The following is a 14,410-nucleotide window of genomic DNA, read 5'->3' on the forward strand; positions in this document are numbered from 1 at the left end:
TATATTCTTTCAGATGGCAAAGTTCACAAGGTTCAATGCAAGTGAGCTCGATGCTAGGGCAAGATACGAAATACTTCAAACAAGACCCGAGGAGTACCCCAGGCGAGCATGCACGGACCTGTTAACCTTGGTAAACCAGCTGGACCGATTCAATAACATCGTTACGGGACCACTAGCAGTTGCATTGAACACTCGGCTTCGGTCGGTGCATCAATGCACCATGGAGTTCTACAGTACTTTCACCTTCACTTCGAGGTGTGACCCGTTCGACAATGAAGGGGTTGCATTTCGGTGTGGTGGGACAAAGTACTCGATCTCTATGGCACAGTTTGGAGCTATAATAGGACTGTACGGGGAAGAGGAATCGGGAAACGAGGAAAATACCGGGGGATTACGAGACTTGGATGAAAATGAACGTCAAGCCGCATGGGCCCAAATCGGTGAAGGAATCTACAACCCTAGCAGCACCAAGAGTACTAAGCTGAGGGATCCGCTCTATCGCTACATTCACAGGCTCCTCACCTACTCTCTTAACCAATGTCACGACAGTAGTGGCGTTGTAGGGTTGAAAGATTTGGTTGTCCTTCACTGTATCCACAACCGGAAGCCTCTCGATGTTCCATATCTCCTGTTACGAAACATGCATCTCAACCGCCTTGCTCGCGCTCCAACACCTATCTTCTTCGGAGGGTGGGTGTACCGTCTCTTCAAGCATTTCATGCGAATTCCAAGGTCCTTTGAAAGAAGCCCATGGTCGGGACGAGTTGACTACCACATTTGCCGAGCCATGAACTTACTTTATGAGGCGGAAGACGGGTCGGTGAGCTTCCAAAGGACGCAAGGCTATGCATGGAACCCGCAGGAGGCCCTAGTTCTTCACGCACCACCTCCCCACTACCAGTATCAACCCCATGGTGATCCGGGTCAATCCTCCTCACAAGGAGGCGTTTTTCCTAACTTTCAAAGCTTACATGATCTTTTGCAGGATGTGTACCAGGAACGCCTACAACCTTGCCAACAACACATACCACCGGGTCGGAGCTATTGAACGCAACATCAACGATATACAAGATGATATCGGCAGCATCCGGGAGTATATGGCGGGGCATGGGGATGGAGGTGATGATAGCGATGAGGACATGGAGTAGGGGGTTTGAAGGAGCATGAGCGGGTTGATGGCGAGCCCACAGGTTTAAGTCCCTTTATCTATCGAACAGTTTGTGGCCTGCGTGCCAAGTGTTGAACAATTTACTTTCCTTGACTACTTTTATTTTCCGTATTATTTTTCTTTTATTTTATGCTTGGGACAATTAACTATGGTAATGTAGGATGTTTGTGTTGCTTGGTGTGGTATTAAGTGATGAAACAGGTACAAACCGAGGCTTGGAGTGCTAAGCCCTAGCACTCATAGGGCCAGGATGGAAAAACCGGGGGAAGAAACCTGTTTTTCAGGCTTACAGGCTGTCCACACGGGGACGTGTCCAGCCGACACGCCCCCGTGCTCACCTCCCAGACCTGCTGTTTGGTTACTTTCCTGCAGAATTTTTGTCAAACACGGGGCCGTGCCTAACCAACACGCCCCCGTGTTCGCCTTCTGTAAGTTTTCGTTACTGGCAGTTCGCCACGGGGTCGTGTCCAGCGGACAAGGGGCCGTGTCCAGACTGCCAGTAACATAAATCTTTGCTTTTAACACCATATTACACATCTAATCAACCTAAAAATTTATTTTTGGGGCACATTGAGGACAATGTGTAATTTAAGTGTGGGGGGGATGCTAAAACCTTGAAATTTTGCAAGTCCAAATAACAAGCCTTACACAAAACTCTATTGGAACCGCTAAACACCCCAAATTTTTTCAAAAAAAAATTTATTTTTTTTTACTTGTCTAAAGTTGAAGTTAGGAATCCTAAGATTAATAAGGTTATATTTTTACAAATTTACAACCGAGAGCGTCGTGATAAAAAGAACCAACATAAGAAAATTATGAAGCGGCATGACAAGCTTAGTTAAAATTTGATTATATATACTTGATCACATAGAAAAACCCATTCCCACAAAAAGTGAGTTTTGAGCCTTTATTGAGCATACAAATTTACATCTTTAGACTAAATGCTCATTTTTCGTTTCTTGTGTGAATAGCCGCTTGGTTCTTACGACTCTAGAACTTGCCACGACGATTCATTCCCGGTCCTTACCAACTTAAACCCAAGTAAGTAAATGATGGAGGCACTAGGACTAATCCTTTTTCTTTCTACACCATTATTTTTCATTTTTTTTACCACCTACCCAAAATCCCCCTAGTTAACCCTTTGAGCCTAAACCTTTCATTTCTTTACCCTAAAAACCCTTTTACCCACTGATGAAACAATGGTTAACCGGGCAGGGTTAACACACTGGTCTCGTCAAGAAGGGTTAATCCCTTCCTCTCGGAGATCGCTGGCTGGGTCACCGGTGGATGATCTCCTGCACAAGGAAACAAGCCGTGACTCGTAACAAGGAGGATGGGGTGGGGGGTGCTCCTTGTTACCACTCTCCGGCGTGAGAATCAGTAGTTTGCTTGGGAAGCAAAGCAAGATTATAGTAGTAGTTAGAGTTGTGAAGAGATGATACCTCAAACCTGGTTTGGGGTCGGTATTTATAGCCGAGGAGTGAAGGAGGAGATTGATGGATGGGCTGACGACGAGCTGCACCGTTGCAGGTGTGTCAGTCTCGCCGGCCGTGGGGGTTACGCCACGTCAGCCCATTGCTTTAATAGCTCTGACAGGGGACTGTCGCCGGCGCCACTTGCCTCGTGGTGTCAGCCACTTGCCTGGCGTGTCAGTCCACTTGTTGGATATGCAGGGTGCGGTGCGAGCCGCATCGCTGCATGCGGTAACGTCTGAAGTTACCGCGTCTCCTACTTGTGATCAAGAAATACGCGAGATGCGGTGTTGGCCGCATCATCGTATGTGGAGACTATTTGCTCGCTTCCCTTGTCGTGACGAAAATGGCCATATGATGCGGTGCCAGCCGCATCGATATGCTCATCTTCTTTCGTACTTGGGTCAAGCTATTCATCTTCGAACCGAATGGGTTCGAAGGATGTGACCGCATGGGTGCGGTTTGCTTGCTGGTAGGGGTTTGTTTGATGCGGGTAATGGTCGTTTTGGGACCATACCCCTTCAAGTCCCCCCAGTCTAGTGTTGCTCCCTTGTGCAAGTTGCACGTGGGAGGAGTACTGGACTTATGGTGTAGGAAGGTAGTGTGGCAGTCTGGAGAAAATTTTAGGCCAGATCAACCTGGTGATCTGGTAAAAAATCCGGCTATGCCTCTTCCGTACCGGTGAAGGGGTTTCGCTTGATGCGAAATTCTCAGCCGTTGCATGTCGTCAGGTGGGTTGCCACCTGTTGTTGTGTTGAAGGCCTGTTAGGGACCTTCATAGTAATGCTGCACAAACTTCGAACCAACCTCTTGGATGGTGGTTCGAAGGTTTGCACATGTTTCGAACCTCTTGGAGGTGGTTTCTTCTTCGAACCATTTGCCAGAATGGTGCACGAAGAAGAAAAGAAAAACTTGTAAACCAACCTTTGCGGTCAGGTTTGAAGGTTTTGGATGTTGTGTTAGAACTTTGCTCAAGTTCTATGTTCAGCATCCTATGATGAGATGACCATCCCTTTTTTGTTGGGTGTTCGTGTTCATCTTGATAGTTCTCAAGTAACCGTACGTTCTTTGCGGTTACTTCGTTGCGTCATTGTTGGCCGTGTTCGGTCGAACAATGTGGATCTAGACTATGGGTAAATAAACATGGTCATAGGCAAGAGGATGCCCATCGTTGTTTATTCCATGCGATCCATTGGTAGGTAAACAAAGTCGTAAGCAGACTTGTTACCGCGGTCCGTTGGCAGGTAAACAAAGTCATAGGCAGACTTGTTACCGCTGTTCGGACACTTGCTGCTTGATAAGTGCTTGTTCAGAGCACGTATCTGCGTTCTTTCTGGAGCCACTTACCTTCACGCTCCAATACCGAGTTTACAACGAGGTAGCCTCGTTCGGTGATGTGGAGTGAGCTTTGCGTTTCCGTAGCAACCACTCTGCGGAAGCTATGGTTATGTCTGTAGCTCTTTATGGGTGTCTGCGATGTTGCAGTCCCATATTCGCTCAAAGTGTGCTTGTTGCACGGATGTAACTCTTGAAGGTTCAGGAGTCAGGGCTGCTGATGTGCGGGCGCGTAGATTCCGTTCCTTCTTTCTTCTGAAGAAGTTGTGCATGTACCCTCTGTGGTTGTGAACCGGACAGGAGGGATTTGAAGCTTGAAGAAAAGGAAGGCAATGCGCTTTGCCTGTTCCTGAGATGCGGTTCAGTCCAAAGAACAACACTGGTTCTGAGCATCTGACACATCTGAATGGGTTCATGTGTGTCACTTCCGCATATTTCACGTGTGCTCGTGAGTGATGCGGAAAAGGTAATATATCCCTTTATAGCATAGATAGATATATTTCTACCTATTTTTTAGGGTATATAAAAAAACGACATGCGGTATGGGTTATGGTGCGGTAAACCAGAAAAACCGCATGCCGCTTATGTTTTTTGGATAATGTTGTCGCTTTTTCTTGCCTATGTGGCTTGATCGCACGTGTGAGTTGGTAGAAGTTGGTGAGACGTTTCTGCATGTGCTGAAATGAAAGGACATTTGCACTGCCCGAGGCATTAAATGCACTGTAGCAGGGAGTGTAAACGTCTTCTTTGTCAGGCGCGTGGGCGGCCACGCGCGCGTGATAACCGTCAGCTAAAACGGCGCTCGACACGTGTTGTTGCAAGATACGCTCTTTTTGAACGTGATGATTTGCTTTCTCCCTCCGCATTAATTGCGATGGGTATATAAGGGGATAACCGTTTGTGGTTTCCTCTCACTTTGTCGAAAATTCAAAAAATTTGCCGTTTGAGAGAAAGTTGTCATCTGTTTTCTCCGACGATTTTTTCTGAAATTCCGGTGAGGTTTCTAGTGTTTCTGTTCATCATCTTCTGTTTCTTTTACATTTTTGATGGCTGAACCATCGAATCCACACAATGTGGAGGGTGAAAACCCTGAACAGCCGATAGTGGCTGAGGAAGAAGACGAGGATGATGATGTTAATGTTCCCGGTGGTGGGTTACCGGTGTTAAAGTGGACAAAAGGTAGTTTTAAAACCCTGATGGCCACTGTTCAGATGGCCAAAGACTGGAATGCTACTTACCCACAAGTGGGGGACACCGGTGCCGATGCTCCGGCCGGTTATATAACCTTGTGGGCGGATTTTTTCACCCACGGTAACCTTAGGTTGCCGGTGACGGTGTTTGTGGCGGAGGTATTGGAGTATTATCACCTCCATATCTCCCAGCTTAGCCCTTTCGGAATGTTCCGAATTCGGAATTTTGAGTACACATTCCGTGCCCATGGCCTGCCCATTTCAGTGGAGAATTTCCGGCGTTTCTACCAGTTGACGGTGAACACCGGTTTTTTCTCGTTCACTCAAAGGCATGGGAGTCTGAAGTTGATGACACCCCCTAAGGGTGTGACAGGCTGGAAGAAGAGGTTCTTCTACGTGAAAGCCTGTGCGGTCTATGCTAACATGTCTTTCAGGAACGTCGATGTTGGAGTTTCCGATGAAGATATTCCTGTTGCTTCCGCAAAGACCGCGGACTGGTTCTCTAGGCTGCGGCCTATTGAACTCAAGAAGTTGGATAATGACCAACTATGGATATTGCGGATGATGCTCTCTAGACCGGATAGGAAGGAAAGACCCGTGTTGCGGGAACAGGGTGGTGGTAAGTTCGTTACCCTTTGTTATTTTCCTTATTTCCTCAGCCTTTGTGGTAACCTGCATGCATGTATCAGCGGATGCGGTTGGCTTGTGGAGGATGTTTGAGCCTGATTTCAAGGGCCAGGTTGAACTGATCGCGGTTGAGCTGAAGCAAGGTTTCAACCTTGAAATTCTGAAGAACTTCCGCGTACCATCAAAAGCGGTGCTGGAAGCCCCGGTTCCGGGAGACGCAAGAGGTACGTCTTACGTGGCATTAGTTTTTTCAGTTTATATTTTTGACTGGTTCTGTTGATTGTGTGAATCCAGGTGTCCTTGCGGATTTGGGGAAGTTTGAGAAACGCGTCCCCAAAAAGACTGTGGAGAAGAAAACGGTAAAAAAGACCGTGCGGGGTCATGGTAAGGGGAGTGTTGAAGGCTCAGCTGCCCCTTCTTCTGTTTTCGAAGCCGCAGGTACCTATCAATCTTGTTCTCGGAGATATACCGATTACGTCGTAGTGTCTGACACCCTTGAGGGTTTGGGTGTTATAGGTAGTGGTGCGGCCGCGGGTGGAACTGGTGTGGTTCCCCCCGTTGTTGGAGAGAAAAGGGGGCCAGAGCAGAAAGCTGCTGGTGGTGGTGAACCGAAGAGGCGGAGACTGTCGACCAGGAGAGTTGCTCCGGTGCAGAAGAAACCTGCAGTTGCTGCTGGTAAGTATATCCCTTTTCGTTGTTTTGTATTTACCATGGGTGGGAAATACTCATTGAATACTCTTTGTATTGCAGAATCCCGAGATGCGGGGTATTCTTTTGTTGACATCCCTGCGTCTCCTCCGCACACCGCTGCCGCGGGTGCGGGTGTTTTGAAGGAGAAGGTCGCGCCTAAGGAGCCTGCGGCCCCTTTTGCTGGGCCAGTTCGTGATCCCCCTTTGGAGAAGACAGTGGAGGCGACTGCTGACCGGATTTTTGACACTGTGGACTCCTCGGACAATCTGATCTCTCCTGATGAGGGTGACGGATTGAACTTGAGGTTTGCAGATGCCGGTAAGCAGAAGTCTGATGCTGAGGTGCGGCAGCAGGATGCTGAGCCGCAGAAGTCTCCTGCTGGGGAGAAAGGTAGCGGCTCGTCTGCCGGTGGTGCGGGTTATGACGGGCCTCCAATTCAGCCTGGAGAGTCTGAATTGGAGTATTATTACCGCACCTACTCCCCGGGTCGCAGTATGGTGTACCACCGACCCCCCTGGACTGTTATGCAGGGGGATGATATTTCTAACGACCCTGCGGCATGTAGGGAGATTTTGGGTGGTCTGGGGACCCCGTTTGAAGTCGAGCGTGCCCGTGCCGCGCCCCGAGAGCTGCGTATTAACCAGCTTTCATCGATGCTGGTGGGGACTTCCATTGTGGCTAATGCCATTTTGGAAGATTATAAGGTGCTGGGCCGCCGCGAGGAGGAGGCTGCTCGTATGCGGGCGGAAGTTGAGAAGTTGATCGAGGCTGCTCGTGCGGGTGCGGAGCAGCTCGAGAAGGATAAAGCTGCTTTTGAGAAGCAGAAGCAGACTTCGGAATGGGCTGCCGCTGCCCAGCTAAAACAGGTGCGTTCCCTTGCTAAACTCCTTGCTGATGAGCGTAAGCGTTGGGAGGAAATTTCATCCAACGAGCGCAAGAAGTGGAACGAATCTTGGGCTAAGCAGAACAATCTTCTGTTTCATACTCGGCAGGAGCTAGCAAACGCCAAGGCGGCGAATGCTACTTTGAGTCAAGAGAAGGCTGCGGCTGAGGCCATTTCTGTGAAGGCGCTGCAGGCGAAGGCCGACGCCTTGAAGGCCCTTGAAGAGGCTAAAGAAGCTGGGGCTCGTGCCTCCAAGGCCTATGAAGAGGCCGCAGAGAAGGAGAGCCGTGCTTCTAAGGCTCTTGAAGAGGCGAATGCGGAGCGCATTCGTTTAGGCAAAGTTGTTGAAAGCCTGCAGGTACGTTTCTTTAGCGTTGTTGCTTTCGTTTTTATTGTTTTGAAAATATTCATTGAGTGAACTGTTTGCTATTCTTGTAACAGGCTGAGGTGCAGGCGCGGGAGGTCGCGGTTACGGACCTTACTGCCCGCGTGTCTGCTGCGGAGCAGCGGGCCGACGCTGCTACTGAGGCCAAGGATGCCTTGGTGTCCTCTTTTAACCAACTGGAAGCTGACCGTGAGTGGTTGCGGACTCACGGCATCGCGCGTGTAAGTATCCTTTGCCTTTACATTTGCTTGGATTAGCACGCAAGACTTATGATCTTTTTACTGCAGATTGTCGAGGCCATAATGAATGCCCCTGAGACCTCATCAGGTTTGGACCTGGTTAAGGAACGTGCGCGTGATGCTGGCTTCAAGGCTGGTTTTAACCGCTGCATTGGGCACATCAATGTACTATCCGCAGGCGGTTATACTGATCAGGCATCCGGGTTCCGGGATGTAGATACCGAGGGTCGTCTGAAAGCGGCCGTAGCCTCCTTTTATGACACGCCCCTTGCCTGTGTAGGGGAGCTGGACGAGTGTTTGGAGGTTGCGGACTATGTTGACCGCTTGCGGATGCTTTACCCTGATGTGGAAGAGGAAGAACCCGCTGGTGACGTCGGAGGCGACGCGGGGACCAGTGGTTCAAAATAGGGTTTAGGTTGGCTAGTGTGCCTCCTTTTTTGTATTCCTCTTGTGTAGAATAGGAACTTTATGTAAATTCCGTAAGCATCATGTAGATACTTGAATTTTTTGAATATAAAGTTTCTTTGTTCAGTTTGTACAAGTGTTTTTAATTCTTGTATGTCTGAACGTGTGTATGCGTAATCTTTACCCATTTATGAACGGGGTCAAGTATACTCCATACTTTTGTTGTATGGGTATGCATCAATTCTGTTATTTACCGTGCGAGGGTTTTTAGAATTGCTTAAGCTTTGTAAAAGCTTGTATTACCGGAACTCTACCCATTTGTGAATGGGGTCGAGTGTACTCCATACCTTTGTCGTATGAGTCCGCGTCAATTCCATTGTTTGCCTTTTTGGGGCTCAGGAATTGTGTTTAACAAAAACTTGTGTATCCGGCCGGATAAAACATGCAAGTCTGTTTGTCTTTTGCTGGCCTATTACAATAGTTGTGTGTGGTTACCACTTTGTATGGGTATCATGAATGAAGATTTTGCCAATCTGTTTTTGGGATACCGCAAAGTGGAACACGCATTTGTAATAGTAATAACAAACAATAATGTAGAAAATTGCTTATTTATTTATTTGCAAATGGCCTGCGGCCCATTAGGTTACATAGAGAGTGTAGGAACATAGCTTACATATAGCAGCGTCTAAGCTGTTGTGCGTTCCATGTTCTGGCGATAGGTTCGCCCTCTAGTGTTTGTAACCTGTATGCGCCCTTCCCTAAGACCTCGCTGATGAGGTAGGGTCCTTCCCACTTGGGGGCAAGTTTTCCTGGGCGCTCGGCATTAGATGCCTCGTTGTCACGTAGGACGTAGTCCCCTGGAGTGAAAGTACAAACGCGAACTCGCGCGTTGTAATACTTTTCCAGTTTGGATTTGTATTTGGCCTCGTTGATGGCGGCGTTCTCGCGCCTTTCTTCTAGGAGGTCCAAATCGATCCTACGTTCCCTGTTGTTGTCTAGCTTTTCGATAGCCAACATTCTAGGAGATGGGAGGCCCATTTCCGCGGGTATCACCGCTTCAGACCCGTAGACGAGGCTGAAAGGTGTTTCCCCGTTGCTTGTTTTTGGGCTAGTGCGGTGAGCCCATAAGATGCTTGGGAGTTCATCGACCCAGCCACGCCTGGCTGTTCCCAATCGTGCTTTGATTCCGTCGACTAGGCCTTTATTTATACTCTCGACTTGGCCGTTCCCTTGCGGGTGTGCGACTGACGAGAATATGTGTTTGATGTTCAGCTCTTCTAGCCATTTTTGGAACTCGTCGGCAGCGAAGTTGGTGCCGTTGTCGGTAACAATGTACATTGGTAAACCGAAACGGCAGATAATGTGCTCCCAAATGAACTTTCTTGTTATCATAGCAGTGGTGGAATCGAGTGGTTTCGCCTCTACCCATTTTGTGAAGTAATCAACCGCCACTATGATAAATTTAACTGCACCTGGTGCGTCCGGGAATGGTCCCACTACGTCGATCGCCCATTTTTGAAAAGGCCATGCAGTAGTGACGGGGACCAGATTGTTTTTTGGCCGCAAAGTTTTTGGTGCATGGCGCTGGCAGTCCATGCATTTGCGTAATTCTTTGACGGCGTCCAGGTGCATGCCGGGCCAGTAATACCCGGCATTCATGATTTTTGCCACGACCATGCGTGGTCCGGCATGTATGCCGCATATGCCCTCATGTATCTCTCGGATAAGGTATGTGGCATCTTGTGGATTAACGCATCGGAGGAGCGGTCCGAGGTATGACTTTCGGTATAAGATACCGTCTCCCATTTGATAGTGGCACGCTTTGTATTGCAACTTACGTGCCTCTGTTTTGCTCTCGGGAGTCACACCTGACTGAAGGTATGCGATAATTGGTGTCATCCATGACGTTGTTCCGTATTGGATGACACTGACCTGGCGTAGAGGAACCGAAGGATTTTGCAAAATCTCGATACGTACCTCCTTTGCCAAGTGTTGGAAGCTGGTGGATGCAAGTTTTGATAGTGCATCCGCAGATTTGTTTTCGCTTCGATTAATGTGTCGAATATTGAATGAAGCGAATTTGGATTTTAGCTGCAGGGCTTGCTCGAGGTAGAGGATCATGATATCCCCTTTGGCGGCATAGTCGCCGCGTACCTGGCCCGCAACTAACAAGGAATCGACGTGCGCTTCCAGATGTTGCACGCCGATTTTGACTGCTAAACGTAGCCCGGCTAATAGTGCTTCATATTCTGCCTCGTTGTTGGTGCTTTTAAAATCGAGGCGGATGGCATATGTAAGCTCTTGGCCGTCAGGGCTGACGAGTCGCAGACCTGCGCCCGCGCCGTCCTCGTTGGATGCACCATCGGTAAATAGTGCCCATACTTCTGAGGAGGGTGGTGGGGGCGCAGGATTTTGGGATTCTTCGCATTCTTGGATGCGATCCGCTGGTACTTCAGCGGCGAAATCAGCTAAGATTTGGCCTTTGATGGCAGGGCGCGGTTTGTAATGTATTGTATGTGCGCCCAGCTCAATTGCCCATTTTGCTAATCTCCCAGAGATGTCGGGTTTGGACAGGATCGGGCCGATCCTGTAATTGGTTAGCACTGTGATGATGTGGTTTACGAAGTAGCGTCGTAACCGTCTTGAAGCATGTACCAGTGCTAGTACCAATTTTTCCATTATCGAGTATCTCGTCTCTGGGTCGTTGAGCATTTTGCTGATATAATAGATGGGTGTTTGAACCCCTGCTCGTTCCACTATTAATACCGCGCCTACTGCGTTGTCTGCAGCGGATAGGTATAAGATGAGTGGCTCATCTTTGCATGGTGCGGTTAGTGTTGGGAGTTGTATCAAACACTCCTTCATTTCCTGGAAGGCCTTTTCGGCCTCTGTGGTCCACTGGAATTGTTCTTTCTTTGAACAGCTTCGCAGGGTCTTGATGAAAGGGTATGACTTGGCTGCGTGGTTAGCCAAGAACCTGTTGAGTGCCGCCAGCCTTCCGGCCAGGCGTTGCATATCTTTCATCGATGCAGGCGATGGCATGCGCTCGATCGCCTGCACTTTTTCCGGGTTTACCTTGAATCCATCTTTGGTGACGATGAACCCAAGGAATTTGCCTTCTTCCATTCCAAACGAGCATTTCCCTGGATTGAGCTTCATGTTGACGCTTCGCAGAGTTTGGAATGTTCTTTCTATATCAATGAGCATGGTATCTTCCTCCATGCTCATGACGACCAGGTCGTCCATATAGATTTCGACACTTTTGCTTATTTGACCGCGGAAAGTGTCGTTCATCAGTTTCTGGTAGGTTGAGCCCGCGTTGCGCAACCCAAACGGCATTTTTGTATAGCAGTAATTTCCGGTTGGGGTCCGGAATGCCGTTTTGTCTTCATCCTCAAGTGCCATTTGTACCTGGTGGTACCCTTTGTAGCAATCGAGGAAACACTTCCACCTAAATGGTGCGAGGTTATCGACCTTTTCGTCGATTTCCGGAAGCGCGTAACAATCCTTGGGGCAGGCCTTGTTAAGGTCCTTGTAATCGACGCACATGCGCCAGCCCCCGGATGGTTTTTCTACCATGACAGGGTTGGATAACCAAGTCTGGTACTTGACTTCCCGCAGTATACCTGCGGAGAGCAGTTCTTCGATCTGCTCTTGCATCGCCTGATTTTTAGCTGACCCAAGGTGGCGTTGGCCTTGGATCACTGGTTTGATACCTGGTTTGGTATTCAAATAGTGCTGCGCTATTTCACGTGGGACCCCTGTCATGTCTGCGGGAGTCCACGCGAAGATGTCTTGGTTCCTGAAGAGGAGCTCCTTCAGGTGCGCTCTGGTGGTCGAGGATAAGGCGTGACCCAATGTGACCTTCTGTTCCGGATGTGTTGGGTTGAGAACCCATTTTTCCGGTTGGTCGACGGGGGTGGGCCTTGCGACCTTTGTCGGACGTGCTTCGTCCGTCATCATGACGTCCTTGCGGGCGTAGATGATTGCAACCCCCGATGCGGTTGGGAAACCAACCGCGGAGTGGGGGACGGATGTGATCATATTGAAATCTCCTTGGGATTCTCTCCCAAGGAGGACATCATAATTGGAGGTGTGGGGTAAAACCATGAAGTTTACCTCCTCCGTCCGCGTGTGTTTACCATTGGTAAGACGCACGGGAAATGTAATTTGACCTAGGGGAAAGACTGTTTCCCCTGCGAATCCGGCCAGCGGGTAATCTACGGCCTGCAACCGGTCTTTGTCCTCTTGGTCAAATTGATTGAAGCATTGCTCGTAGATTATATCAGATGTACTGCCCGGGTCTATGAACAGACGCTCGGTGCAGTAATGGGCCAGCTGGCCTGAAATGACGACGGCGCGTCTATCACGCGGTCCGCCTCGGACTTTTGGGAAGACGACTTGCTCGTCTTTCCAATCATTGTCCGGTCTTCGTGCCGCTTTGCGCGGCCTACCTTTGCCTCCGTAAATCATGTGGGTGGAAGCCACGTACATGGCTTTCTTTCCGGAGGAGGTACCTTCGTTGTGAGGGGTGATATGCTTGGTGGGTTTTTGTCCACCTGGTAAAAGGTGTTGCAGTTTCCCCTCTTTCAACGCCCGCTCAATCTCCAGCCGGAGACTGATGCAGTTGTTGGTGGTGTGGCCCGAGTCCTTGTGGTACTCACAGTATAGTGCGAGGTCCTGACTTTTTTTGGACTTCATTGGTTGGGCCGGTCGCAAGAATTGTGGGTCCGCGAGGAGGACCTCTCTTGGCGACTGGTTGATCTCGGTCCATTTGCGGTCCCGAGATTCTTTTCTTGGTGCCCGAGTGTCTCGGGCCGGGTTGTAGCTTTGTGGGTCAAACGTGTTGGGTTGCGGGAAATACGGTTTAGTAATATCCCGATTGCCCGCATCCCGGTTTCGTTTGTTGTTACGTTTGGACCCTTGATGGGATGTTTCGGCTTGGGGTTTTGCCTTTTTGACGTGCGGTTCGAGCGACCGCTGTGTCTGGGCATATGTCTTGACTGCGGTCATGACATCCTCCCATTTTTTAGGCAAACCATCCTTGCCAGAGATGGTCATGACCATCTCTCTGTCTTTGACGGCCCGAATAAAATGGTTTCGTGCCATTTGGTCCGCCACGTCGCCTATCCCTAGGCATTCTTTATTGTAACGGATGACGAATGCTTCGAGCGATTCGTCATCCCTTCGCCAGATGTTCATGACGTCCAGCGAATCGCGTTCGTGGCGTCGCTGCTGGCTGAAATGGGCGAGGAACTTGGTGCGCAAGTCCTCGAAAGAATCCAGTGATCCCACTGGCAAAGAATCAAACCATGCCCTCGCCAGACCGATAAGGGTCTGGGGGAAAAAATTGCACCAGGTGGGTTCGTCCCACCTGCCATTGACGCCTGCGCCTGTGAAGATGTTCATGTGGTCGTCCGGGTCGGTCGAGCCACTGTATTTCCCAATGTTGACTGGGAATTTTGTCGTTGTGATATCGGCGTTGGCGATGTGCGGGACGAATTTTGAATTTTCGGCCGCGGCCCTTGGCCTGTATGGTTCGTGCACAGGGCGCTTTGCCGCCCTGAGGTATGTAGTGCGGGGGTGACTGGGAGGAACATAGTTGCGTCCCCCCGGTCTGCTGTTGGTGTCGTGAGACTCCCCGCGGTAGGTTTGATCGTCAGGGTCGGTATGACCGTACCCTTCCGTGTAAGGTTGCGGGCCTAGTCGGCTCTGGATGCCTGGGCCGCGCCTGGAGGCTGACCGCCTCCTATCTTCCCCATAGGGGCCCAGGCGGGTATGCACTGGCCCTCTGGAGCGGGACTCATATGAGGAGGTATCCTCATTGAGTGTATGGACCGAACAGTAAGATGATCCACGATCGTCATGTCGGCTTCTGGAAGCCGGACGTGAATGTAACCTGCCATCGTATTGGAGTATACGGTTGGCAGGTGTGTGTTGTATTGGAGTAGGCCCAGCTTGTACGTTTGCTTCCGTACAAGCGCGGTTGTAAGCCGCTATCAGCAGATCAGTCTGC

The 14,410-nt window shown here is 49.7% G+C and overlaps 1 protein-coding gene across 1 annotated transcript; it reads left to right on the forward strand.

Annotated features, from left to right (window-relative positions):
- The first annotated feature begins 5,021 nt into the window (after positions 1–5,021).
- LOC110943869 lies at positions 5,022–7,811 on the forward strand. Its single transcript, XM_035990031.1, has 5 exons — positions 5,022–5,784; positions 5,855–6,016; positions 6,087–6,467; positions 6,543–7,262; positions 7,807–7,811. The coding sequence occupies exons 1-5, from the start codon at positions 5,022–5,024 to the stop codon at positions 7,809–7,811; spliced, it is 2,031 nt and encodes a 676-aa protein (XP_035845924.1).
- The last annotated feature ends 6,599 nt before the right edge of the window (positions 7,812–14,410 follow it).

Source organism: Helianthus annuus, chromosome 5 (genome assembly GCF_002127325.2).
Source record: "Helianthus annuus cultivar XRQ/B chromosome 5, HanXRQr2.0-SUNRISE, whole genome shotgun sequence".
Classification (NCBI taxonomy): Eukaryota; Viridiplantae; Streptophyta; class Magnoliopsida; order Asterales; family Asteraceae; genus Helianthus; species Helianthus annuus.